Genomic DNA, 27,428 nt, shown 5'->3' on the forward strand with positions numbered 1-27,428 from the left:
GTAGAACTTCGAGCTGCCCAGGGCAACAGCTGAATAGGAATGGGGCCCTGGTCATCCACAACCTCTTGCCCTCCCCCTCCAGGGTTCAAGGCTTCCAACCTGTCACCTCCTCTCGGCCCCTCCACGTGACATTCCGGCTCACCCCGAGTACCCCAAAGGTCACTCCCGTCAAGTCCCTACTCAAATGTGACTCTGGAGGGACCCACCACCGGCACTGGGAGGTCAGCTTTGGTAGAGCAGAGAGGACTGGTGCTCGCTGCTGGCCCCCGGCGGGAACGGGAGCCCTTCCAGAGAGAATCCGTTTGGGGCCCGAGGGAACAGAGCCAGAAGAGTGTCAGGAGAACCAGGGAGCAGCAGAACGCCCATGGAGACGAGGCTTTCTGCACTTGCCACCCAGAGGGAGGAAGGGGCCTGCTGGAGATTCCCAGGGGAAGGCCAGTGTATGCAAAGTCAAGGCGGCAGGAAGTGCCGCGGCTGCTGGCCTCAGCAGCTTCCCAGCTCAGAAAGCTGTGCTGTTGGAGCAAATGAGGAAGTCTCACTCCCACCCCAGTCCAGGGCTGTAGAAATCGCTTGCTGCAACCACATTCAAGTGTAATCAAAAACCTTTCAGTTGAGCAGGGAGGCATTTTTTTTTGGTTGTCAAACGATCCTTTATCGAAGTGGTTTCTTTGGTACTTCTCCACTGGCTGGGCACCACACACTGCAGCCCACGGACTGGGCAGTCTCTAGGACCTCTTCGATGGTTCCAGAGATTTCTCTAGCTGAAGACTGGGGCTGCATCTGTCCGGCAATGTTGACAGGATAAGTGAGGATTTGGACTGGGTTTAATGTTCTTCTGCCTCTCTCAGCGGTTCCTTGAGGGCTGTGATCATCCAGGCAGCAGCCCAAGGTCCCGCCAGGACCTGGGCCTGTCCTCAACAGCCTCACAGTCATTCTCGGGCCCTTCCAGTCACTGGCTGCCCTGGCCATGTCATCACTGACCTTTTTTGGGGACAGTGGGGCCAACAGACAGGGGCCCAGGGTAGACAGTAACCCCACCAGAGCATGTCAGGTACAGGACTTTGACCTCACCAGGGTTAAACTTCAGGCTGCCCGGCGGAGGCAGCCGGTGCAGGATGAACCAGGATTTGAGGACAGATGCAGAGGAGCCTCCTCTGAGCAAAGAGCTAAGAGTGAGAGCAGTGGTTTTTTTAAAAAAAGATTTATTTGAGAGAGAGAACCTGTGTGCACAGAGGGAGAGAATCCTCAAACGGGTTCCCCGCTGAGCACAGAGCCCATTCAGGGCTTGATCCGAGGACCCTGTGATCATGAGCGGAGCTGAAACCGAGTCAGACGACCCAATGACTGAGCCTCTCCCAGGCGCCTCAGGAACAGGGAGTTCTTTAAAAACTAAGACTGTTGGGGCGCCTGGGTGGCTCAGTGCGTTAAAGCCTCTGCCTTCAGCTTGGGTCATGATCCCAGGGTTCTGGGATCGAACCCCATGTCAGGTTCTCTGCTTAGCGGGGAGCCTGCTTCCCCCCACCCCCGCCTGCCTCTCTGCCTACTTGCGATCTCTGTCAAATAAATGAATAAAATCTTAAAAAATAATAATAATAGTAAAATAAAAACTAAGACTGGAGCCGCTGGCAGATCTGGTCTCTGGAGACAGAGGTCTGAAGACTCTACCAATGGGAAAGTTTTGGTTCTGGGGTGGGACCCAGCGTTCCTGATCTAGCTGGTTTCTGGTTCTGAGAGCAGACTGTGAAGCATGGACAGGGCGGGAAAGCACCTGAATGTGGACCTGGACCTCTGGAGCTGGCGCCACTCTGGGCAGGGAAGGCCCCAGGCTCCCTTTAAGCAGCTCGTTGGGCGACAGTGCCACCTAGTGACCGAGGCACGCCCAGACCCACAGACCCACCTCCCTGGAAAAGCAGCCAGGCAGCGGACACTCCCACCTCTCACACACTTCAGGCTCTAACCCCTGTGGGACAGGTACTTCAGGGTCACTTGGCAAAAAAAATCACAAGGACATGACAATGTATAACCACGCCCGACTGGCTTGTTTTATTGGAGAAGGGCACGTGGAGTTAACAATGTGACAACAGCTGGGACCCGAGGTCGGGGAAGAACAGCCTCCCCTCCCCACACAGGCCCACTGCCCCAAATAAAAAATAACCAACTATGGGAGAGCAGCTGAGACGGCGACGGAGGGCGGGGAAGGGAACAGGGAACCCAAGGGCAGCGGAAGAGACCATGCGTGTGCTGGGAGGGCCCAGAGGCAGCGGCGGTGCGAGTAACGCAAACACGAGTCTCTATCTTCCACGTAGGTCTATATAAATATATAGAGAGAAGCTGCTCACTCTCCCCTGCTCTCCCCTCTGCTCCGCGCTGCTTGCCGCGGTCCCAGCTCCTCTTTCCACAGGAGGGCGAAGGGAGGGGATGACGAGCGAGTCATCACCGAATTGCGATCAGACCCACGTCCATCAGCTTCTGGATCTTCTGTGCGATTACAGGATTCTTCAAGTGTCTGACGAACGAAAAGCGAAATCGTCAGAAACGAGACTTAACCTAAAAACGTCTTACTTGCTCTCGGAGACACCTGAATGCAAACCCCACGCAAGGCCCAATAGGAGGCGGCCGAATGGGAGGCCTGGCGAAGACCCCTCCGGGAAGGCCTTGGCCAGCCCGCAGGCAGCACCGTGCCAGGCCCGCTCCGCACAAACCCTCGGACACAGCTTGAAGCTGAGGCCGCTCTCCCAGCAAAGTGGGTCTTTCCGACGGAGCGCTCCGGCGATCATGGTGATCCGGCTGTGCGCAAGCCAGACACGGTAGCCCCCCACCAGCCTCGTGCCCCCTGCTGCTAGCCTTCCTGTCTTCGTCTTCCCCAGCCTCACTTACTCGCTGAGCGCCTGGGGGTCCTTCTGCATCTGCTCCAGGATGAGCCGCATGGCCGGGTCGCTCATGATCTGCTGCACCTCGGGGTCAGCCATGGCGCGTCGCTTCACGTCTTCAGGGCTGTCGTGGCGGTTGTACTGGGCCATCACACAGCGCTGGTAACCATCCGCCGCCTCCTGCACCCCAGCAAAGCCAGAGAGGGGGGCGTTAGCACCGACCGGTTCACTGCTTCCACCAGGACAGCTAACAGGGAGCGGAGAAGGGGGGAGACGATAGGCCAGACAGGCGGAAGGAAGCAGGAGCGGCCCCACCTTACAGTTGGAGTCCAGATCTAAGGCCTTCTGGTAGACGTCCATGGCTTTCGTGTAGTCCTTCATGGCCTCCAGCGCGGCTGCCTTCCGGGTGTAGCCCTTGACTACAGAGAAGTGGGAAAAGTGGGGCGTCCTCAGAACGGGGCTCTGCAGGCTGCCACGTCCACCTTGCCCCGGGGAACCCCAGTCTCCATCAGGCCTGCGGATGCTAGCTCCCATCCCCCGCCCCATCTCCATCTCCCCGCCGGAGTCAAGGGCGGGGGCGGCAGTGGAAAAGCACTTACTGAAGGTCGGTTCCAGCTGGATACACTCCTCACAGTCCTGGAAGAGAGAGAAGAGGAGAAAGTGAGGCTTGCTCCTTCCTACGAGCTATCTGAAGGCAGAGGGATCCCTCGGAATGACCGGCGGCACACGCCGTCCAGACCCACGAGTTTGTCTTGCTTCCCGAGCTTCCGTTAACCCGGACACCCAGGCCCTTTCACAGAAGGTCCAGCAGAGGATAGAAAAGCAAATTAAGTGAAACCACGAGCGTTGACAAATCCTGACCACGGACCACCCCAAGGAAGACAAGGAGCCCAGACTCTTCAAAAGGGTGACTTTATGCAAAATCCTACCAACAGCGGGAAACTTCTAGTCTGAGAGAGAGAGAGAAAATACACGTGGAACCAGATGAAATCCATGGGCCTCGATCACGACAGCTTAAATGTGCAGTTTTGGCCAAGTGGGGAAATCTGAAGGGGCCCACAGCACCCAGCCTCCCGACCTTCGTCCCGCTATTATCAGGGGCTTTAAAGACGCCTCAGGAAAAGAGCACTCTAGAGCGGAGGCGTGGCGCGCCCAACGTTTCCCATTCCCTTTCACGAACGGTCTGGCAAAGACGCGTCCACCACTCAAGGAGGTGGAGGACGCACAGGTGCTTGGGTATTTTTGTTTGAAGTGCCTTTGAAATGGAAAATTCTGGGGACAAAACTGCCATACACTACCGTTTCACACCCAGGCCCAGGTCCACCTTTTCTGGCATAAAGCTAGCCCAGAAATGGTCCGGTAGCTGGGGAAGTAGCGCTCTCCCTCACAGGTGGCCACCTGGCGAACCAACCTGGCTCTGATGTCGCCCTTATACCACAGCAGTGACATCTCTAAAAACCAGACAAGGGCCCAGAACATAGTGGCACCAATAACAAAAACTATCATGGACTCAGGTACTGGGGGTCTCCGCACAAGTCACATTTTGTCACCTTACGGTAGTAAGGTGCTCTAGACTTGGGGCACCTGGGTCCTGGTCTCCAGCACATACAGCTTCCCGCTCCACGGGGCGTCTGCTTCTCCCTCTGCCCCTCCTGCCACACATGTTCTCTCCCCACACCCCCCCCATATAAATAAAATCTAATTTATTCATATATTTGAGAGGTAGGAAGAGAATGCAACCAGGGAGAGTCAGGGAGAGAGGGAGAAGCAAATACCCCGCTGAACTGGGACCCTGACATGGGGCTCGATCCCAACACCTGGGGATCATGACCTGAGCTGAAGGCAGATGCTTAACCATCTGAGCCACCTGGGCACTCAAATATATAAGCAAGATCTTTAACCCAAAAAGGAAAAAAAAAAAAAGTGCTCCAAGCTTGGACATTTTAAAAATCACCTGGGGAACAGTTTAAAAATCACCAACAGGCCCTGGACGGCCCGTGTTCAAGAGAGTGGGGACAAACCCCCTTCACGGTGCGGACAGAACCATACCTGACCACGCTCAGCGTGACTGAGAACAGCACACGGGCTAACTGACCTCATCAAGAAGTCAGAGCAGATGATAAAACCACTGTGGGAAACAATACTGCGGTCTCCCCAAAGAATATATAAATAAAAATAATTAAAAAAGAAAATCCAAACCTTGAACCGCTCAGTGACACAGCACTTCACCCCCAAAGAACTGAAGCTGAGGCCCCAACAGGCACTGCACACCCCAGCCACGGCCACAGGACCCCAGTAGCCACAAGGGGGAAACGGCCACTGAGGCCGCCGACGGAGCAGAGGAGGGACAGGAGGGGGGCAGGTCCGTGCAACCGAACAGCTCTGAGCGCTCAGAAGGGAGACGACGCGGACCTCGGCTACCGCAGGAGCCCCGCAGACACGGTGCTCGTGGAAGGAGCCTGATACGAAAGCACACGCACTGGACGGTCCCACTTTCAGAAGGTCCCTACAGGAGTCAGCTTCACAGAGACAGCAGAACGGTGGCTGCTCTGTCCCAGGAGCCGGGGGAGAGGGAACGGGGAGTTAGTGCAGAAAGGCTGCGGTTCCAGTTTGGGAAGATGACGAGGTTCCGGAGGTGCACAGTGCGGAGGGCTGTGCGCGGTGCGAACGTGCTGGGTACCACGGCCGCGCATGCTGAGCAGCTCAGGACAGAGAAGAGGGGGATCACGAAGGAAGAAGTAGCTAGCATCATAGAAGGTGGAAAAGGATCCAGTTTTCTTTCTCTTAAAGATTTTTTTTTGAGAGCGAGCGAGTGAAGGAGTGTACACACCCAGGGGAGGAGCGAGTGGGAAGGGCAGAGGGAGACGCAGACTCCACGCTGAGCAGGGAGCCCGCGTGGGGATTGTGACCTGAGTGAAGCCACAAGCTTATCTGATGGAGCCCCACAGGCTCCCCCTCAGGATCCATTCTTCCAAATGCTCCCAATCACTAATGTAGCTTGATGGGCCAGGACAGAGCACACTTCGATACCGCATTTTACAAACATCGCACATACCCCACCACCCTGACTCTAAGATCAAGGAAGAGCCTCCAGCGGGTGTTGGTGACAACTCGGGAAGCGGGAAGCCCGCGCTTCTCACCCGCAGGCCAATCAGACGCGGCCACTCTGCGTCCCCACCTGCCCACCTTGAGCGCCAGCTGGAACTCCAGAAGTTTGGTGTAGCAGGCGGCTCGATTGCTGTACAATTTGGCATCTTTTGGGTTCCGTTTGATGGCTTCTGTATAATGCTTCATGGCCTGGGGATAGTCCCCTGAATAAGAAACAGAAACTTGTTTAGAAAGCAAAAAGCAACCCCCCGCCCCCATCACACACACACCAGGGACTAGGGCGCACGGGCAGCCAGGGCACAGGGGACAGCCGCGCCACTCTCACGCAAGCGCCCCGGCCTGAGGCGCACCACACCTTTCTGAAAACATTCGTTGCCTTTGTTCTTCTCCTCCAAGGCCAGGTCGGGGTTTATGTAAGCCAGCCGCTCCTGCTCCTTCAGAATTTTCTCCGCCTAAGAAACGATAACCCTTTGGATGATCATTTTAAGTCTCCCGAATATAAATACTGCACTAAAAAAGTCCTGACTTGTACTCTGATTTCCAGAAGGTACCATGGGCAACATTTTAGTTTTTGTTCAAAGAGCATGCAAGTCTTATCTCAGGGCTGAGTTCGAGCCCCACACAGGGTGCGGACATTACTTAAAAAACGACACATTCTTCATTATCACTATGGAGTGCCTGGGTAGCTCACTGGGTTAAACATCCACGTGGAGCCTGAAGAGTCTCTCTACTCACCTCTGACCCTCCGTCAAAACAAAACAAAACAAAACAAAACAAAAAAAAACAACAGAAAAACAGAAACAAAATAAAACAAAACCAACCCCATACAAAACACAACAAAAAAGACAAGCAAGATAATAAAAATATTCCACGTGTCCATAACAAAATTTTCTGACTATTCTTGGGGCGCCTGGGTGGCTCAGTTGGTTAAGTATCTGACTTTGTTCAAGCCATGATCCCAGCGTTTGGGGACTGAGCCCTGCATGGGGCTGCTTCTCCCTCTTCCTCGGCCCCTTGGCCCCTTTTCCCATTCATGTGTGCAGAAGCACTCTCCCAAATAAATGATTTTTTTTTTTTTTTTTAAGATTTTTACTTACTTATTTGGGAGAGAGAGAGAGAGATCACACGTAGTCAGAGAGGCAGGCAGAGAGAGAGGAGGGGAAGCAGGCTCCCTGATGAGCAGAGCCCGATGCGGGGCTCAATCCCAGGACCCTGAGATCATGACCTGAGCCGAAGGCAGAGGCTTAACCCACTGAGTCAACCAGGCACCCCCCAAATAAATGATACTTAAAAAAAAAAAAAAAAAAATTCTGACCAATCTTTTCGTGAATATAATCACCCCTCCCACCACACTTTATGACAACTGGCACAACACACACTTTGGTTGTGTAAGGTTTAAAAAAAAAAAAAAAGTTCGAATAAGAACCATAATACTCAGTGCACTAACCCTCAGCGGAAGGTCAAAATCTTGGCCAGTAAAAAAGTACAGCAAACAACCCGCGTTATTCCTTACTGCTGTCAAATGACAAGGATGTTCTATAAAACTCTAGACCAAAAAACGCTACTTCCAAAAACTTAAGGTTTGCTAATAATCACCTGCAACTACAAGTAGTAATAATTTAAGAGAACATCCCTGTTCTTTCTGTACCTACCTGTTGGCATTTCTTGAGCACATCTGGGGTTCTGTGCTCTGCCAAAGACTTGTTATAGAAATGAATGGCATCCTTGTACTTTTCTTCTTTGAAGTAGGAGTTGCCAATTCGAGCGTAAGCTCTGACAAAAACAAGCAAGAGAAGAGTTTGCTAAGGGCAGAGCAGGGACAGGGTCAGCTCCTGAAGAGCAAAGACAGCAGCAACTAGGAACAAGGCCCCCATCACTGCTAGGACACTACGCCCTCCAAACACCTTTTGTCTCGATGCCTGCGGCCTCCTCTCCAGGCCACTGTTAACAGAGCAGGTCGTGTGGCCAGCAACCCTCCTCCCCATGCAGGAACATATAAGTCTCGGCCATCGACCCCTCCACACCACGTGAGGCACAGCCGAAGGGCACGCGTACTTGGCAATCTGTCGGTAGTCTTCTCGGTTTTCGCGCCCCACTTCGATGGCCTTCTCACAAAGCTCCCGGCATTTACTGTAGTCGCCCTTCTCGAAGTACACAGCTGCCAGGCAGGACGGTTAAGGAAGAGTCAGTCCTGGTCTCTCCCCAGGACCGCCGGACGACACGCTTACCCCTTGGCCTCGGCCTCACCTGCTTGGTTGGTCATGTAAGTCATGTTGGTGGGGTCCAGGTCCTTGGCTCTGTCGTAGTGTTTCAGGGCTGTGTCAAAGTCTTTCTTCTTGTAGGCCTCATTCCCCAACTCCTTCTCTTTCAGCGCCTAGATGGAAGTGTGGAAGGAGTACTGAGCAAATCAAACCCAGATGGCAAAGAGAGCAAGAGCCTGGCACCTGTCCCCGATCCTGTACAGCACGTATGACAAACCAGTCTCCACATCTGCCGGCCTCTCCTCAACCAGCTATGGACTGAAAAGGGAAGGGCTAACTGCTGGAACAGAAAATTTAAAACTTTCATCTCCTGGGTGCCTGGGTGGCTCAGTGGGTTAAAGCCTCTGCCTTCGGCTCAGGTCATGATCCCAGAGTCCTGGGATCGAGCCCCGCATCGGGCTCTCTGCTCTGTGGGGAGCCTGCTTCCTCCTCTCTCTCTCTGTCTGCCTCTCCGCCTACTTGTGATCTGTCAAATAAATAAATAAAATCTTAAAACAAAAAACCCTAAAAACAAAAAAACCTTTCATCTCCACTTCCTCTGGAGCGCCCCCCCTTTCCATCTACTCTCCTTGAGGCTGTCGAAAAGCAGAGAGCTTCTCCAGGGGAGAGGAAACCCCTCCAGCCCGCACCAACCTCCAAGAGGACAGAAGTCCTGCACCCGGTTTTACTGCGAGAGGCTGCGCCTAATCAGTTCCTGCTGCGCAGTCACCTTGGGGTCTCAACTGTGAGGGGACAGTAGCAAAGGAGCGAGGAGGGGACAAGAAGGGGCCGCCCAGGGGCAGGGGTCTTCAGGAAACAGCAGCAGAGGGTTAGGGAGAGGAGGAGAAGGGGCTGCCCACCCAAGGGCACAGGTCTCCAGAGAAGAGCGCACTACCACCCGCATCACGGGGCCCTTTTCCAGCTCTGAGACACCCTGAACAACGCACACGTACCCAACTGAAGGTGCTAAATCTGGAAACAATCTGCTGTTCCCATTTATAAGGAGGGAAATAAAATCGTGTAAGCACATGCCTCCCGCTCTGGGAGACTGTGTTGCTAACTGGACAACTTTCAACTACACGCCCATCCAACCAGAACACAGGAGCCTCAGTCAGATGCGTAGACATTCCTCTGGACCCCAGGGGGACAAGGGTCACACACGCAACTCCACCGGCCTGCCCTGACCAGCACCCGGGCCACTAGCCCAAGATCCACCATGCTTAGGAGATCGCTTGGCAAGTCAACCTTTTAACACACTGACCGTTCTCGTAACGATGGCAACCAGATGCTCAAAAACCGTTACAGCCGCCCCAACCCACAGTGCTCCCGCTGACAGGGACTGCCAGCTGACTAGCCTGTTTAGGAATGTTGACAGAAAGGAGAAAAAACGAGACCTGCTTCTTGTTCTCTGGGAGATCTTCTTCCATCGGTTCTGGCTTAGTGTCCTTCTTGGGAGGAGGAGGTGGGGGAGGCGTTCCCACTTCCTCCTCCTCATCCATACTGCCCAGGTCCACTCCCAGCAGGACGCTGAGAGTGGTCATGATCCGGGGATCTTGCAGTTTCCTAGTATTGATTTAAAAAAAAGATAAGAAAAGAAAAGAAAACCATAATTATTCTTCCCTGCAACTGATTTTAAACCCTCACTGACTGCTAAGCTTCAGATCACTGTATACGAGCGTCTCCTCCACAGAAAAACTGCTAGGTTGTGCTCTGGCCACAAGCCACCCCTGGGGATACCCCACCCTCCAATAATCCGCCTAAGACGAGGTACGAGCCCTCAAACTTTTTTTTTTTTTAAGGTATTTTTTATTTAGAGAGAGAAAGGTCAGAGAGGCAGGCAGAGAGAGAGGAGGAAGCAGGCTCTCTGCTGAGCAGAGCCCCCGACGCGGGGCTCGATCCCAGGACCCTGAGATCATGACCCGAGTCGAAGGTAGAGGCTTAACCCACTGAGCCACCCAGGTGCCCTCAAACTTATTGCTTGGAGGCAGCAGATACACAGAGTACTGAATTACAGGTATACTCCATCTCATCTCAGGAGTCACAGACACCAGCGTGACTTAGGAAATAACAGCTTTTTACACCTGACGCTCATCTCAACCAGCAGTTCCTGCTCCAGTGTGCCGAGAGACAGCATCTGGTGCGCACGGGAAGGACAGAGTTGGTACCAGATCAGAATTACAGTAAAACAGTGAAGGCGGACGGAGGCTTAGAAAAGAAAATTCCAAATTATTCTGATACATGTACCACTGGACCCTTTCCAGAAATAAAAAACCAACCAACGAATACCCACCGTTTATTAGAGAAGAAAGGACGACAGAAACCCTGCTGTCTGAAGGAGGGGCTCCCACCCCCTCCACGCCCTGCCATAACATTCCAGGGACAAAGCACAATGTTTACGTCCATTTCGTCCATTTCCAGAGGCAAACCGCGCTGCCTTGACTTACGTGCCCAGGTCGGACGGCTTATTTCGTAGCTGCTCTATCAGCTCCCTGTAGGTGGGATCAGCGAGCAGCGTCCTGGTCCTGGGATCATTCTCCAACTTCTGGTACAGATTAGGCATGTTGAAAGGGTTCATGAACTTCCGCTCTGTTCCAAACAAAGGAAAGCACGTTATAGAAATCGGTTTGAGCCACGACGCCCCTGTAGCCTCTGAGCCTGATACGTACATGGGGAACCTCAAAGTTAACCCTGTTAAAAAAGAAAAAGAAGGGCGTCTGGGTGACTCAGAGGGTTAAGCCGCTGCCTTTGGCTCAGGTCATGATCCCAGGGTCCTGGGATCGAGCCCCGCACTGGGCTCTCTGCTCAGCGGGGAGCCTGCTTCCTTCTCTCTCTCTGCCTGCCTCTGCCTACTTGTGATCTCTATCAAATAAATAAATAAAATCTTAAAAAAAAAGAAAAAGAACCAGCAGTGCACTGGCGCCTACCTGCCAGCCGGGCCTCCATGTTCTGTAAGCCCTCTCTGAGCTGAGGATTATTTGGTTCATGTTTTAAACCCTCTTCGTAGGTTCGCTTGGCTTCTTCAAATCGGTTTAAGAACTCAAGAGCTGCTGCTTTCCGCGAATAGCCCTTAAACCAGCAAAAAAAGACACAAAACAAAATAAAGGCCACCTAGGGACAAATCCAGTAGATGAACTCCGAAGAACGTGCTCTACATTTCACAAGACAAACAGGCGTCCGCGCCATGGCCGAAAAACAGCAGCAGCAGCAGCGCACGCTGCCGAGACTGAGAACGAGGACTCCAGCCACAGAGCAAAGACGCCCCCTCCCCACCGCCGCTTCTCTCAGGACCCTGGCCAGTGCTCGCTTGTCTCAGCAGCACTCGCGCTAAGGCCCGTCTCAACAACGGACTTGATCTCGGACTTGGCAGCCTGTGCCGTCAGCGTGAGGCCCCCCGCGCAGACGGGGAGGACGCCGCCATCCGTCCGCAGCGACACACAACGGGCCGGGTCAGGAGGGCCCCGTGTGTAGACCCAGCGCACCGGAGAGCATTTCTGCGAAATCTGGAGAGCCCAGCGCGCCCACAGCTTACCTTGGCCCAGTCAGGCTTCAAGTCCACGGTCTTGCAGCCATCCTCATAGGCCTTCTGGTAGTCGCCCTTCTTGGCGTAGGCCGCCGAGCGGTTGCTGTAGAGCACGTGGTTCTTGGGGTCTAACTTAATGGCCTCCGAGTAGCACTGGAGCGCGTCTTCGATGTTGCCCGCACTCAGGGCCTTATTGCCCTTCTCCTTCAGCTCATTTACCTGAGGGGGAAGAACAGCCAGTGTAGTTCTTCTCTCCTTTAACACACTTGCTTGGTCCCAATTTTCTAAGTGAGTTCTACCTGTCTTCAGTTATCATGACAAAAGAGTTACTTTACACACCGAAAGAAAGAACCCATTAATGAATTCATTTACCATCTCCCACACCTTTTGGAACCAACCAGAAAACAGTAAGTAGCCAGGAAAAAAAGCCTGACTCTGCTCTCCACTAGCTCCAGTGTGAACTGGAATTCCAGCCACTCTCCCCAAATCTCTACTTAGGGCTGATGAAGGGCACACTCACAAGGTCCTTTCATGGGAAAACAAATTCATTTGCTTACACTGTCAAGAAGCCCAAATGATAAACCAAAACACAGGAGCCACACTGCTCCTCACAGAAGGATTCACGAAGGAATAGAAGGGAGCGTGTCCGGACACATGCTCCCAACCTACAGGCTTCCCGCCCGCTTCTCTGGGAGCACCAAGAGGCTCACCCACCATCATGGAAGACTCTTTTTCCATTCTCACGGCAGGGCAGAGCACTGCTCTGCTCCTTAGTGAGTAAACAGCTAGACCCTCAAATTGGTTTTTGCCCTGTTCAAATGTTATACAAAGCACGCAAGAAAATGAAACACTACTAGCAGTTTTATCTCTCATCCTTTCAAATATTCAAAACATGGTCTTAAATTAGAGGGCTTCTCCTAAGAAGGATGCCCTACAGGAGTGAAAGGGCCACATCTCAAATGCAAACACATTTGGTGAGACCAAGCATGCATTCTAGTTACTAATCATTCTCTATCATCCAGCTATGGCCCAATACATACAGATGCAAGCCATTCTGGAACCCTGAGGCACACGTACCAGGAATGTTCCACCCATTAACCAGAGAGGTTAGATGACCTTGAGAAAAAAATGTCAGAAAAAGACCGCCAGGGGTGCCTGGGTGGCTCAGTGGGTTAAGCCTTGGCCTTCAGCTCAGATCCTGGGATGAGTATCACATCTGGCTCTCTGCTCCGCAGGGAGCCTGTTTCCCCCTCTCTCTCTGCCTGCCTGTCTGCCTATTTGTGATCTCTGTCCAATAAATAAAATCTTCAAAAAAATTTTTTACAATTTTAAAAATGGAAAAAATAAAGGAAAAGACCGCCAAATCTAGCAAAGGATAAAAATCTTAGAACCCAGGGGGCGCCTGGGTGACTCAGTGGGTTAAGCCTCCGCTTTTGGCTTTTTTCTGCTTTTCTGTCATGATCTCAGGGGTCCTGGGATGGAGCCCCGCATCAAGTTCCCTGCTCAGCAGGGAGCCTGCTTCTCCCTCTCTCTCTGCCTGCTGCTCTGCCTACTTGTGATATCTTTCTCTGTCAAATAAATAAATAAAATCTTAAAAAAAAAAAAAAAAATCTTAGAACCCAGGAAGGACACCACAAAGTAAAAAGTTAAAACTCCGCTAGCATTGTGATGCAGCTGAGAACAGCTCCATGAAATCCTTGCCTACCCTACAAAACATCATTTGCCAAACTGAATGCTGACCCACAGTAGGTATGGAAATCAAGTCTGTAAGTCATGACCAGCACTTAAAGGTAGAATAGAAAATACCAGCCCAGGGGCACCTGGGTGGCTTAGTGGATTAAAGCCTCTGCCTTGAGCTCAGATCATGATCTTGGGGTCCTGGGATAGAGCCCCACATCGGGCTCTCTGCTCAGCGGGGAGCCTGCTTCTCCCTTTCTGCCTACTTGTGATCTCTGTCAGATAAATAAAATCTTAAAAAAAAAGGGGGTGGGGGGATACCAGCCCAGAATGCACATAATAGCAAGCACTACTTTTTTTTTTTTTTTTTTAAGATTTTATTTATTGACAGAAAGAGAGAGCAAGAGCAGAAACACAAGCATGGGGTGTTGGAGAGGGAGAAGCAGGCTTCCTTCAGAACAGGGAGCTTAAGGTGGGGCTCTATCTCAAGACCCTGGGATCATGACCTAAGCCAAAGGCAGACAGTTAACAACTGAGCCACCCAGGCGCTATTTTGTTAAATATGTTACACAGCTGTATCTCTGCACTGGGTCTAAGATAAAAAGTACTTTACCTTGGGATTTATTTGAAAAGTACTAAGAAGAAATCGTGGACACTCCAATCTGTCCAACTTCAGTACTTCTGAAAACTGGAATACAGATGTCCCAATTGCAGATGAAAAGCAAAGGCAGAGGAATCACATGGTGAATGAGTTCTGGAGTAGGTTGGGACACACCCGGAGTTAAAATGCCAGTCGCTGGTGGTGGCAAACGTCGCAGCCCTGAGTTTAGTCATTCATTCACAGTGTACTTGCACATCTGCTCCATCTACAATGGGCACCTCAACTTTAAAAAAGTTTTTTTTTTCCTATTTTGATAAATGGAGAAGCAAACCCCTTTCTGAAGGTCCAAGAACTATGTTTCTCACTTTAGAAGTCTTTTTTTCTTGTCTCTACCGTAGCCTATTTAATCCCAGCTGCAATTTAATTATCCAGAGTGAACAGAAAATTTATCATCCCTCCATTTCCACTGTTTTACTAAAGAGGCTCTAGATTTGATCAAAGCACCAATGGCTATACCTGAAGAAAGCCAACACTAGGCTTTGCAGATACACTGAAAAGAAGGGGCCGATTTTCTCCCCCCTGCTGAACCGCTACACTTCAATGACAGTGTCCGACTGCGGAAAAAATCTCTCCGGGCCGTTCACAATCTCCAGGCCGCCGAGGATATAGAGAAGCGGCGGAAAGCAACCAGCAGCAGCTACAAACTCGGTCCCTAAAAACGCTGAGCCGAGACAAATAACTTACTTCTTGCTGCTTATCTACATAGCCTAGATCCTCTACAGCGACCGATTCCTCCTTGTGTAATCAGAAGCCAACCTTCCAGAAATATCAGTCTTCAGTTACTCTCCAATCACATACACACAAAACCGAAAAGAAAGGAGGGAGGGGCGGCACACACATCTGTAAAACCCTGGTAGAGATGGAAGCCGCTCCAAGGACTTTGGCGGCACCATCCCTTTCCTGCATCAGGCAGAGAGGCCGGCCCGCCGCTCACCAAACCTTCACTCTCCGCTCTTCCACCCCGGCCCTTCCAGATGGAGAAGAGTAGGATTTCCCCCAGCTGGCCACTTCCAGCGTATTCCCGTCCCCGCATTCCTTCTCAAGTTAACTGTGTCCAAGTCCCCGTGGCTTCTCCGTCGGCAGTGCCCGCTCTCCCAGCCGGCGAGTACCCCGGTGTGGACGCGGTGCCCCTGAAGCCTCTCCCGAGGCGTCTCGCCCACCTCCATCCCTCCCAGCGCCCCCAGCATGTCCCCCCCGCCCCCTCCGCTGAGCCGAGAGCCACCTCCCGGGAGGCCTCCGGGCCCGGCCACGGCCTCTCTTCCCGCCGCGGGCCGGACGTAGGCCGAACTGTCGCCGGCCCGCCGGCCCTCCTCGCAGAGCCGGCAGGCGCGGAGTGGACCCGGCGCTGCCCGCGGCCCGCCTCGCTACACTGCTCACCTCCCGCCCGGTGGGCCGCGGCCCTCACGCCCTCGCCGCGGCCGCTGCTCGGCCGACCCCAGACCGCCGCCCCGACCGGCGCCCGCCCCGCCCCGCTCCTCCACCCGCGGCCCGGCCTCAGCCGGTGTCCGAGGAGCCCCGGGGCCTTGGGCCGCCCCTCCCCCTTCACCTGCTCCATAGCCCGGCCCGGAACCCCGTTGAATCGACTCCGTCCGCTCCGCGTTCCCAACCGCACGCGCCGCCTTCTGGAACCTACTAGAAGCTGCCGGGACCCCCGGATCCCGCCTCTTCCTCGCCTGCTCACTGGTTACGCTCCCCGAGGGGGCTTTCTCTGCTTCCCTACTATTGGCTTGAATTCTAGCCCATCATCTTTGCTTCTCTGTCATTGGACAGTTGAGAGTAATCCCTCAGCCCTGCCTCCCCCGCGCCTCCGGATTGGACTCTTCCCGGAAGGCACCGCCCACCCCAGGTTCCACGATTGGAGGGAGGGGCGAGCTTCTGCGACAGGGATTGGCCGCTTGGTCCGTCAATCGTGGCTGCTCTGGCCGCGCCCATTGGTCCCGTTCTTTCTGGAAATTTCCACCTCTCCCATTGGGCTGACGGACTCCGTGACCGCACCACCCTCAGATTAAAAAAAGATGCCGATTGGGCGGAGAATCACTGCCACTTTTCGCTGATAGGTTTAAGTGGCAGCTCGTCTAACGGCAGTGGAAGGGATATCGTCTCTGCAGTGGTTTATGGGAGTTCACGGCCAGAGTCGCTTTCTGCCGCGGTGGCCGCGGTGGCCGTCGGTGCCCCGGTCTACGGGCTGCTTCCTGCCTCCGTGGGCCGCGAGTCCTGCCCTGACGACTCGCTCCTCGGCGGCGGCGCAGAGCCGCTCGGGGGGTCCCAGCACGTGGGGGTGACGTCTGGGTGGACCTCGGGGGAGCGCCCTGCCCGGGACGGCCCCAGAGCCCGCTTTCAGGCGCCGCGTAGCCAGGAAGAGCGAAGGAGCTGGGGTTTGGGTGGGACAGCCCGGCTTCTCTCCCCGGGTCCCTTCGGTGGGGACGCATCCCTCAAGTTCTGTGTGACTCGCTCGTGTGACGGGTTTTGGTCGTTTAGGGCCGTGGGAGGTGTCCCTTCGTGCAGTCTCGTCTTTAGCGCTCGGTGAGCGGGAGCTGCCGCCCTTATTCGGAGGTGCAGGGGGACGGGGTCAAAGACGAGTGAGGTGCTTGCCCACCTGCTGGCGGCGGTGGCGGCGGCGGCCTGGGAGGGCCCCGCACGTGCGACAGCGCCCGGGGATGCGGAAGGGCTGAGGGCTTGGGAGAGGGAGGCTGCTTTTGCTCCTGGACCAGTGGGTGCTTCATGGAACAAAGAAGCCGCCTGCCAGGTCTGGAGAGGGTTTGGGTGAGGGTCTTGGGGCGTGCTGTCCTTGCCATCCTCCCATCTGGGTCGTGCCGTCCCTGCCCAGGGTTTTAAGTGCCCACTCCTTGGCAGTCTCCACAGCTTCCTCTTGTAGCCGCGCTGTCCCTGATCCTTTCTCAACACTGCCACCAGAGCTACTGCACGTCCACATCCCTTGCTTAAAGTTCTGGGAGGCTTTACATTGGGGCTCAGGGCCCGTCTCCTCTGGCAGCCCCACTTAATATGGCCTTTCTCCCTGTCCTCCGTCTTCAGCACCGAATTCTAGCCCGCTGACCTCTCTGTTCATTAAACTAGGTGGGCGCCTTCCCTTTGGGCCTGCCTACAAATTGGTCCCTCTGCTGGCGTCCGTCTTCCACCAATTCTGCCAGGTTAATTCGGTCTTTGCAGGCTAAGATGAGCAGTCAGGGTTCCTTAACAGTCTCGGTCCTACAAGGACACTAAGTTGTGCCTGTTACTTGCTTTTACTGCACTGTGGGCTATGTGTGTGTCCAGTCGCAAATTAAACCAGCAACTTGGATGTCATTCCCACCTTTTGTTAGGACACAGGGGCCTCGTGTCTGTTTTCCTTTGTCAGTGCTTTCCAGGAGCCTTGCACAGCGTCTGGCACATAGTAGGTGTTCGTTAATCCATAGAGTATAACCGAATATGTCATGAGATTGTGGGCTTTGGAGAAAGTGCAGTGAACAAACTGACAGAAGTCAATGGGTGCTCATTCTAGTGACAGACACGCCAAAAAAGCTTATAGCATATTATATCTGCCTAAGTGCAGTGGGGAAAAATGAAGCAGAGAAAGGATTAAGGAGTCTTGGACGAGGGGGATGGTGTTGCATTTTTAATAAGCTGGCTTGGGCAAATCTCAGTGAGAAGCTAAGATCTGAGCAAAGACTCGAGGAAGTAAGGGAGTGAGATGAATGGAAAATAATGGGGAAGAACCATGAACCTGGAACAGCACATGCAAAGGTCCTGGGGTGGGAGCAGCATTGGGGTGGCCAGGATAGTGGGAGCAGGGAGGGAGTGGGAGAGTGGGGCCAAGAGAAAGGGGCGGGTTCAGAGCTGGGCCAGGTCCTTGGGCTGAGAGGCCATTGTGTTCATGCCAACACAATTTGAACAGAAAAGGGACATGATCTGACATAGTTTTATTAGGACTCCTCTGGCCACAGTGTAGGTGACCTCTCAGGACACTGTTGCCATGCTCCAGGAGAATGGTAACAATGCTGTGGGCGAGAGTGGAACCGGAGGAGGGATGAGAACAGTTGGGTTCCAACTTTTGGAGAAGCCAACAGGATCTATTGATGGGTTGAACTCAAGAAGTAAGGAAGGTGATACCCAGGCTTTTGGCATCTTACTGGTCTGCTGAATTCAGCCTGCTGACAAAACCTTTCATTTCTCTTTGGCTCTGTCTCCAGACCACCACGCTCTTGACTGCCCCCCAGGGGAGCTCCTTCGCCATCTCCCCATGCTTCTGTCCAGGCTTCTTTCCCATTCCCCCTTGTCTAACCTCGTTCCATCATCACTGACATCTTTTATATAGTTCTGGTACGTGTGGCACCCTACTCTGGATGCAGGGGCTCGACAGAGAACAAAACAGCTCACAAAGGCAGTTTCTGCTTGTGTGGATCTTCTAGTGGGAGAGATGATGGTTAGACTCATCAGCTGTGTGACTCCAGGCAACCTGCTTAACATCTCTGTTTCTTTTGTTTCCATTTTAAAATGTGGGTGAAACAGTCGTGAGGATTAAATTGTTTGCTATTTGTAATGCTCGTAGAACACTGCCTACCTACAGAGAAAGCATTGTATGCATTTGTTAAATAAAAACATACAGAAATGAAAATAGTGGTGAGTGCTATTAAAAAAAAAAAAAAAAGCAGAAGGTAAGGGGTAAAGGGGAAGCAGGGAAGGAAGGAGCTCCTGCAGGTGGGTGGTTAGTGAAGATCCCTGAGACCTGGAATGACAAGAAGCCAGCCAAGGACAGGGCTCCGGACAGAACAACAGAAAGTGCAAAGGCCCTGAGGTTAAAACAAGCTTGAAATTTTCAAGGAACACAAAGAAGGCTCTTCTATGCTCCGGGGTCCTTGCCAATAAATGGGGATGAAGTGCCAATGACTTCTCAAGGTTACTAGGAGACTTGAACAAAATCACCCATTTTCAAGTCTCTTCAGACCCAAAACGTAACATTTGGAAAGTCCCCTCTGAGGAAAGAAAACTATAAGAGATGGGAATCAGGGACCCCTAAAGCTTATTCAGGGTCACAGTAAAGCCCCTCTGACATTCAGAAATGTTAACACTTTTCACCAACTTGGGCTTTCAAATCTCTTGGTGGACTCAGCCCTCTGGAATGGGATGGGGAGGAGATGACAGTAGCCGGCCAGGGTCCCTCTGCCCAGAGCCCTGGAACACCAGCAGAGGCGCTGCCACAGAAGGGTGCCCTGGCCTTGTATTACCCGACGGTTCCAGAATGATTCATGTTGCTATTTTGGGGCCGCTGCTCTCAAGGGTGGGGAGCAAGATGGCGGAGGCTGTATTCAGAGTCAGTCTGAGGTCGCAGATCTGGAGCGGATGAGAGACTGAAGGAGTAAATGTGTGTGTCCCCCACAGAGCAAACCCCAGGTTTTGAAGTTCCCCCTATATGAGAAGAAGGAAAACAGCTGGAGCTCAGGAGACTCAGGGCAGGAGTGGAGAATGGATTAGGAGGGAGTGGTGGCAGCTCAGAACTCGGGGGTCTGTGGAACATGGAATTTTGTGCCAGTAAGAATGTTCCCTTTTGGAGTGGGACTCTTAAGACAGCCTGATTTTCCTTCTGCAAGTGATCGCAAAGTTCCATCCCATCCATTCTGGAAAATGCCTAAAGAGTGTTTTCATTCCCACTTACCTGAGGGATTCTAACTGCCTGCTCTCCTGCTCCGGTAGAATCCAAATGCTGATTAGCAGGGAAAGCATGGGGGTTAGTAACGGGTCCTCGTGTTCTCTTCCATTCAGAGAACCTGTACGGAGGGCCAGGCACTGTGCCAGATACTTCAAGAAATGAAATGATGGTAATTATTACCTGATAATCATTTGAGAGCTCCAGAGCCCGGCCTGGGACCTCGCTCTCCACACTCCTCCCAGGGTGATCTGTCTCGTTGCTATAAATAGCACCTCAGATGATTCCCACGTTTTCATCTCCAGCCCAGCTTTGCTCCTGGGTTCCAGACTTCTCTACCCAGCTGTCTCCTTGATGTCTCCACTTGGATCGCTAGTGGACTTCCCAATAGTCTCCCCCCAGACTCTTCCTCCCCTGGCTTCCTTCCCACCAGTGGCCTTATTCCCGGACGGGTTCAGGCTGAAAACTCTCTTTCACAACCATGTCTAGTCTGCCAGCAAATTCTACCAGCTAGACACAGACACATGAACTCTCCAGCCATCTTCTAGCTTTGACCGGGAAACTTTGAGTTGGTAGGTGACCAGAGGCAGAGGGGACAAACTTCGCAAGATGCTTGTGAAGACTCTCAGGGTGTGCTCATAGGCCATATCCTATGAGAGGTGCAGGGTTGGGGTCTGGGTAGGAGGAGAGCATCTTTGGATTCAGGGGACCACTGAGCTGAGCCCAGTGAGGACCCTGACAACAGCTATGGTGGTGGATTGGAACCTTTCCTCAGGTTTAGGGCACCATATGTGCCCCCCCCTGCCCCGCCCCCATGATCTGAGATCACCTGGACGAGAATCCTAGTTGTAACCAGGGGAAGATTCCCTCACGGCTGGGTAGGATGGGGACTTGGAGTCCAGATGAGTTGATCCCAAGCTTCTGGGTCTCGATCTGGCTGATTCTGCCCCCAGAGGACATCTGACAGTGCCTGGAGACATCCCAGCCAAGGGGAGGGACGCTCTCTCGGGCCCCCCAGCCCTGCCTCATCTCCTGATACCACTGAGTGACCCGAGTCGAGGCTGCGTGGAACAAAATCACCCAGCTGAGCCCTGACCCACAAATCACGAGATTTAATCAAAGAGCTGTTGTCTTCAGCCGTCAAAACAAGGTAGTTTGTTGCACAGCAAGAGACAACAGACAACCAGAGGACTCACCCCAGGGCTGTTCCATGCTTTCCTCTTTCCTGCTGAGGCTAGAAATCCTGCTGGTACAGTGCTTGTCCCTCCCACTTTACTCCAGCTCTGTCCCCCATGCCCGTCCGAGTGCCATTGTGTCCAAGACTGCCAAGAAGCACCGTTTAAAACTCAGCTGGCGGGGGGCGCCTGGGTGGCTCAGTGGGTTAAAGCCTCTGCCTTCTACTCAGGTCGTGATTCCAGGGTCCTGGGATCGAGCCCCGCATCGGGCTCTCTGCTCAGCAGGGAGCCTGCTTCCTCCTCTCTCTCTCTCTCTCTCTCTGCCTGCCTCTCTGCCTACTTGTGATTCCTGTCAAATAGATAAATAAAATCTTTAAAAAAATAATAATAAAATAAAATAAAAACTCAGCTGGTGGGTGCTTGGGTGCCTGGGTGGCTCAGTGGGTTAGAACCCCTGTCTTCAGCTGAGGTCATGATCCCAGGACCCAGGACCCAGGACCCAGGACCCAAGTCCCGCATCGGGCTCTCTGCTCAGCCGGGGGGAGCCTGCTCCCCACCCCCAACCCCTGCCTGCCTCTCTGCCTACTTGTGATCTCTGTCAAATAAATAAATAAAATCTTTAAAAAAATAAAATAAAACTCAGCTGCCCCTCACCCTTGACCGACACCCTCCAGAAGCGTATGGAACCAAACCCCCCGTGGCCCTGGGTGCTGCCTCCCCTTTTCCCTCCGCCTCCCCATGCTTCTGCCTCTCCAGCCCTTCGAATTCATTCTCTCCGTGGCTTTAGGCCCTGCCTGAAATGACATGTGCTTGCTGCCTTGTTTACCGTGTGTCTCTCACACCAGAAGTTTCCACAGAGGCAGGGCCGGTGCTCTGTTCACCGCTGAGCACAGTCTAGGCTGGGGACATTGCTCACGCTTGTAAGCACATGGCAAATGAGCAAATAAAACCTGTGCCTTCTCTGCTCCCACTACGGGTCCCTCAGCCTCTCCCAGAGGGGCTCTCGGACTTTCTTTCTTTCCCGTGGACTTCTTCACCCCCGGTTCTGGTTTCCCTTCCCTGGGCCAGACGGTCAGATCCCCTCAGAGATAAATGTCACCAACCTCACCTTCTCCTTTCCATCACCTGTTTCTCGAAAACCACCACGTGGCGGAGAGGGTGAGCGTGGGGGAAACAGGCCTTCGCACATCCGGTTGGTGGGAAGGTATACTTAGCCACATCTGTCTAAAATGCAAAAAGCAACTCCGTTCTTCAGAATTTATCCCACAGGTTAACCCCAGCCTGGTGGCACAAGGATGTTTGTCACAGCAGAAGGAGTGGCAACCATGCACATCCGTGGAGGATGCTGGGAAACAAGACGCTGTCTCTACCTCTTGGACTGAATTGTGGGCCCCAGAGTCCTACGCTGAAGCCCTCAGTCCTCAGTGTGATGGCACCGGAGGTGGAGACTTCGGAAGGCAGCTCGGGTTGAGACGTGGCCATGAGGGTGGGGCCCTTGTGATGGAGTTAGTGCCCTGAAGACACACAGAGAGCTTGCGTTCTCTCTCTCTGCCATGGAAAGACAGGCCAGTCCCCTGGGGATAAAAATATATGTTTATAAAAGAAAAAGAAAGAAAGACAAGCCAGCAAGCCAGGCAAGAAGGCAGCCATCTACAAGGCGGGTCAAATGCCCTCCCTAGAACCTGAGAATGCCAGCACCTTAATCTTGGACTCTCAGACTCCACAGAAAATAAATTTCTGCTGTTTAAGCCAAAAAGAAAAAAGAAAGGAAAGGAAACTATGAATGCTGTCACCATAGAATGGAAATTTGTGGCTTTTTTTTAGACTTTATTTATTTATTTTAGAGAGACAGGGAGAGAGAATGAGCAGGGGGAAGAACAGAGGGAGAAGCAGACCCCCCCCCCGCCACCCCTCGTGCAGGGAGCCAGATATGGGACTTGATCCCAGGACCCTAAGATCCTAAGACCCTAAGGCAGATGCTTAACCAACTGAGCCACCCGGGCTCAGAATGGAATATTTGGGAACCTTAAAAAGAAGGCTGGGCCTGCCTTTGGCTCAGGTCATGATCCCAGGGTCCTGGGATCGAGCCCTGCATCAGGCTCCCTGCTCTGCAAGAAGCCTGCTTCTCCCTCTCCCACTCCCCCTGCTTGTGTTCCCTCTCTCACTGTGTCTCTCTCTGTCAAATAAATTAAATCTTTTTTAAAAATAAATAAATAAAAATAAAAAGAAGGCTCGGACTCTGGAAAACAGTACGGAGTTTCCTTAAAAAGTTAAAAATAGAGCCACTCTATGACCTAGCAATTGCACTACTGGGTATTTATTTACCCAAAGGATACAAATGTAGTGATCCAAAGGGGCATGTGCACCCCAATGTTTATAGCAGCAATGTCCACAATGGTTAAACTGTGGAAAGAGCCCATGTGTCCATCAACAGATAAATGGATAAAAATATGGTCTACACACACACACACACACACACACACACACACACACACACACAGGAATATTACGCAACCATTAAAAATGAAATCTTGCCATTTGCACTGACGTGGATGAAACTAGAGCGTATTATGCTAAGCAACATAAGTCAGTCAGAGAAAGAATCATATGGTTTCACTCATATGTGGAAAATTTTTTAAAGATTATTTATTTATTTATTTGACAGATAGAGATCACAAGTAAGCAGAGAGGGAGGCAGAGAGAGGAGGAAACAGGCTTCCTGCTGAGCAGAGAGCCTGATGTAGGGCTCGATCCCAGGACCCTGGGATCATGACCCGAGCCGAAGGCAGAGGCTTTAACCCACTGAGCCACCCAGGTGACCCATGTGGAATTATTTTTAAAGATTTTATAATTATTTACTTGACAGAGAGAGACACAGGGAGAGAGGAGCAAAAGCAGGGGGAGTGGCAGAGGGAGAGGGAGAAGCAGGCTTCCAATGGAGCAGGGGGCCTGTTGCGGGGCTCGATCCCAGGACCCTAGAACCATGACCTGAGCCGAAAGCAGATGCTCAACGACACACCCTTCATATGTGGAATTTAAAAAACAAAATGGAGGATCATAGGGGAAGAGAGGGACAAAGAAATTAGACAAAAAGAGAGAGAGAAAGAGACCATAAGAGATTCTTAACTCTAGGAAACAAACCGTTGCTGGCGGCGAGGTGGGTGGGAGTTGGATGGCTGGGGGATGGGCGTTAAGGGGGGGCATGTCTTGGCTTGAGCACTGGGTATTGTATGCAACTGGTGAATCATTGACCTCTACCTCCGAAACTATACACTGCATGTTAATTAATTGAGTTTAACTGTAATTTAATTTAATTTGAAAGAAAAGAAGGCTTGGGTAGATAATGACAGGGAAACATGCCCATGATGTCCTATGGAATGAAGAAAGTTAGCTGTGGAACAGTGTCTGTGGCCAAATCCTATTTTTGTAAAAAAGAAAGAAAGAAAGAAAGAAATTGTATGTGTATTTCTTCACTTATGATTATAAATGCTCGGGAAGAATCTAGAAGAATGCGCAGCCAGTACCAAAACCGATGCATACTTCCACGGATTAGGGCTGGGGAGAGGGTGTTGTATGAGCTTGCCAGGACTGCTATACATAAATCCTATGGAATCGGTGGCTTAAACAACAGAGATTTATTTTCTCACAGTTCTGCAAGTCCAAAATCAGGTGTTGGCAGATCTAGTTTTCTCCAGGGCCTCTGGCCTTGGCTTGCACATGGCCGCCTTCTTGCTGTGTCCTCACATGGTCTTTGTGTCTCTGCGTGTCCAACTTCCTTCTTACAAGGGCACCACTTAGACTGGTGAGGGCTCACCCTAACAGCCTCGTTTTTTTATCAGTCACCTGTTCGGAGACCCTCTCTCTGAATGCAGTCAGATTCTGAGGACCCAAAGTTGGGACTTCCACCTAAGAATCTGGGGGGAAGAGGATTCCGCTCATAACCATGATTCATTGTGTCATTTGACTTTGTCCCAATCAGGGCACCCGGCTGGCTCAATCTGCGGAGCCAGCGACTCTTGATCTCGCGGGTTGTGGTCCAAGCCCTACCTTAGGTGTAGAGACCGCTTAAAAATAAATATAAACAAATAAAAATAAAATCTTGGAACAAAAACTTGTCAACGATACTATTCGAGGCTTTTTTTTTTTTTTTAAGATTTTACTTATTTTTTTGATACACAGAGAGAGATCACAAGTAGGCAGAGCAGCAGGCAGAGACAGAGGAGAAGCAGACTCCCTGCTGAGCAGAGAGCCCGATGTGCGGCTTGATCCGGGGGACCCTGAGATCATGACCTGAGCTGAAGGTAGAGAGGCTTTAACCCACTGAGCCACCCAGGTGCCCCACTATTTGAGGCTTTTATATACTTCAAGCTAAGTATCCCCTGAACGTCCACCTTCTTCCAAGGCCTTCTCTGAAGTCGGAGGAGGGACAGCCAATGCCGGCCACGCTAGGGCCTTTTCTCTGGGGAGGCCCAGCAGTCCTCCCGGGATCCCCAACCTGGTCCTCAGACCCGCCCCGGGAGGAAGCAGGGAAAGGGGCGCCCTCTGCCGCCCAGGGCGGTGACTTACAGTTAGGCGACACCGATGCTTAGGACCTCCTAAACCGCTCTTCCTTTCACGCTTCCCGTTATAATGACTGGACGATATTGGCCCATGACACAAACAGTAGAATGGAATACAGGCAGGTGATAAGGTCAAATATGAAGACTGCATTACAGCCTGGGTGGAGGGACGCTCAAAATGGCGATCGCATAGTGAAGACCTTCGGGGGACCTCGGAGGCACAGGGACTAGTGCACCTGCGTTGAAGCAACAAAAAGAAGGAAGGTGCCCTGGTACAATGGGGTCAGGTTGAACACTGAGAGATTCTCAGGAAACAGGGATGCGCTGGGCTCTGCAATTCGGCTCCTGGAGAGAGGAATGGGTTTGGGGGTTCCTCCCCCCCCCTTTTTTTTTTAAGATTTTATTTATTTATTTGACAGAGATCACAAGCAGGCAGAGAGGCAGGCAGAGAGAGAGAGGAGGAAGCAGGCTCCCTGCTGAGCTGATGATGCGGGGAGGGGCGGGGGCTCCATCCCAGGACCCTGGGATCATGACCTGAGCCCAAGGCAGACGCTTTAATCCACTGAGTCACACAGGCGTCCCTGGGGGTTCCTTTAGACCTGGCAAAATTCTTCTGGGTCTCTCTCTGCTCTGAAAATCTCAGACAAGGAGCAGGAAACCCCTCACCATATTGTGGTCCCAAATCTCATCGCACCCTTGGCCCCGCTGTGATGGAATCTGCTCCTTTGGCGGTTTCGCAACCCTGAAAGGTGTGGAAACCTGCAAAGCAAACCCAGAATCTTGGTACTGGGGTAGGAATAAGTTTGTTTTTTAAAGATTTTATTTATTTATTTGACACAGAGATCATAAGTAGGCAGAGAGGCAGGCAGAGAGAGAGAGGAGGAAGCAGGCTCTCTGCTCAGCAGAGTCCCAATATGGGACTCGATCCCAGGACCCTGAGATCATGACCTGAGCCGAAGGGAGCGGCTTAACCCACTGAGCCACCCAGGCGCCCTAGGAATAAGTTTTGTGACATTGTCCTAATAGTAGTGTTTGCTCAAGGTTTTGAGACATTTAAATCAATCTGTCCTATTTGATTTGTGTGTGTGTGTTTTTTTTTAGAGTCATCTCACACCCAGTGTGGGACTCAAACTCACAACCCCAAAATCGAGAGTTGCACGCACTTCCAACTGAGCCAGACAGGCACCCCCGATTTATGGATTTAATTAGATAAAATGGCTGTAATAATTCCTCCCACCCCTGCATGCTGCCTTTGCAATGAGATTTGGCTGCTTCTCCCATTAAGAGATCCAGTCTCTTTCTTCCCGCCCTCGAATCTGGGCTGACCTTGTGACCCCGTGTCAAATGACAGAATTTGGTGGTAGTGATGGATGACTTCGGAGTCAGGCCTCAGGAGGCAGAGCGGCAGCCTCTGGGGTCACTCTCTTGCAGCGGGTCCTTGAGACCAGCCTTCTGTGAAGCTGCCCCCGTCAAGCCTGGGGGAGGATGAGGGGCCCGTGGAGCAGAACCCAGGGGCCTGGCTGACAGCCAGCACCAACTGCCAGTCGTGGGACTGAGGCGATCCCAGGGCCCCCGGCCCCAGGCAGGGGGTCAGATGCCTGCAGCCACTGGAATGACCCAGGCAAGACCAGCAGATGAAACTTCTAGCTTATCCCAGACCAAACGGCTGACTCCATGCCCGGTTATTATTCCAAGTCAGTAAGTAAGTCTTCAGTAGTTTATTATGCAGCAACAGACAACTGAGACAGTGTAAAAGGATCTAAGTCTATAAACGGCCTGGGAACATTTAAGAGAATCGACTGATCATATTTACAAGTGTAACCTATTAGCATAGAAGAACTGCTTAGCTGGGGCGCCTGGGGGGCTCAGTTGGTTAAGTAGACACTGCCTTTGGCTCAGGTCATGATCCCAGGGTCCCCAGATGGAGCCCCGCATTGGGCTTCCTGCTGAGCCTGCTTCTCCCTCTCCCTCTGCCTG

At 52.4% G+C, this 27,428-nt stretch overlaps 1 protein-coding gene across 3 annotated transcripts; it reads right to left on the reverse strand.

Moving 5' to 3' along the window:
* Positions 1-2,018: 2,018 nt before the first annotated feature.
* On the reverse strand, positions 2,019-15,730 carry STIP1 (stress induced phosphoprotein 1). 3 transcript variants are annotated; one of them, XM_059402968.1, is made up of 15 exons: positions 15,623-15,730; positions 14,029-14,103; positions 11,748-11,957; positions 11,143-11,284; positions 10,663-10,804; positions 9,613-9,781; positions 8,226-8,352; positions 8,034-8,136; positions 7,631-7,751; positions 6,334-6,430; positions 6,076-6,181; positions 3,470-3,480; positions 3,186-3,289; positions 2,878-3,050; positions 2,019-2,506 (listed from the first exon to the last, which is right to left on the reverse strand). In XM_059402968.1, the coding sequence occupies exons 1-15, from the start codon at positions 15,629-15,631 to the stop codon at positions 2,434-2,436; spliced, it is 1,662 nt and encodes a 553-aa protein (XP_059258951.1). In that variant the 5' UTR covers positions 15,632-15,730; the 3' UTR covers positions 2,019-2,433. The 3 variants fall into 3 exon arrangements, with proteins under 3 accessions (XP_059258951.1, XP_059258942.1, XP_059258956.1); XM_059402959.1 differs by having other exon boundaries at positions 3,470-3,506; positions 6,057-6,181; positions 15,623-15,729; XM_059402973.1 differs by lacking the exon at positions 14,029-14,103 and having other exon boundaries at positions 3,470-3,506; positions 6,057-6,181.
* Between the last annotated feature and the right edge of the window lie 11,698 nt (positions 15,731-27,428).

This window comes from Mustela nigripes, chromosome 1, assembly GCF_022355385.1.
Source record: "Mustela nigripes isolate SB6536 chromosome 1, MUSNIG.SB6536, whole genome shotgun sequence".
Taxonomy (NCBI): Eukaryota; Metazoa; Chordata; class Mammalia; order Carnivora; family Mustelidae; genus Mustela; species Mustela nigripes.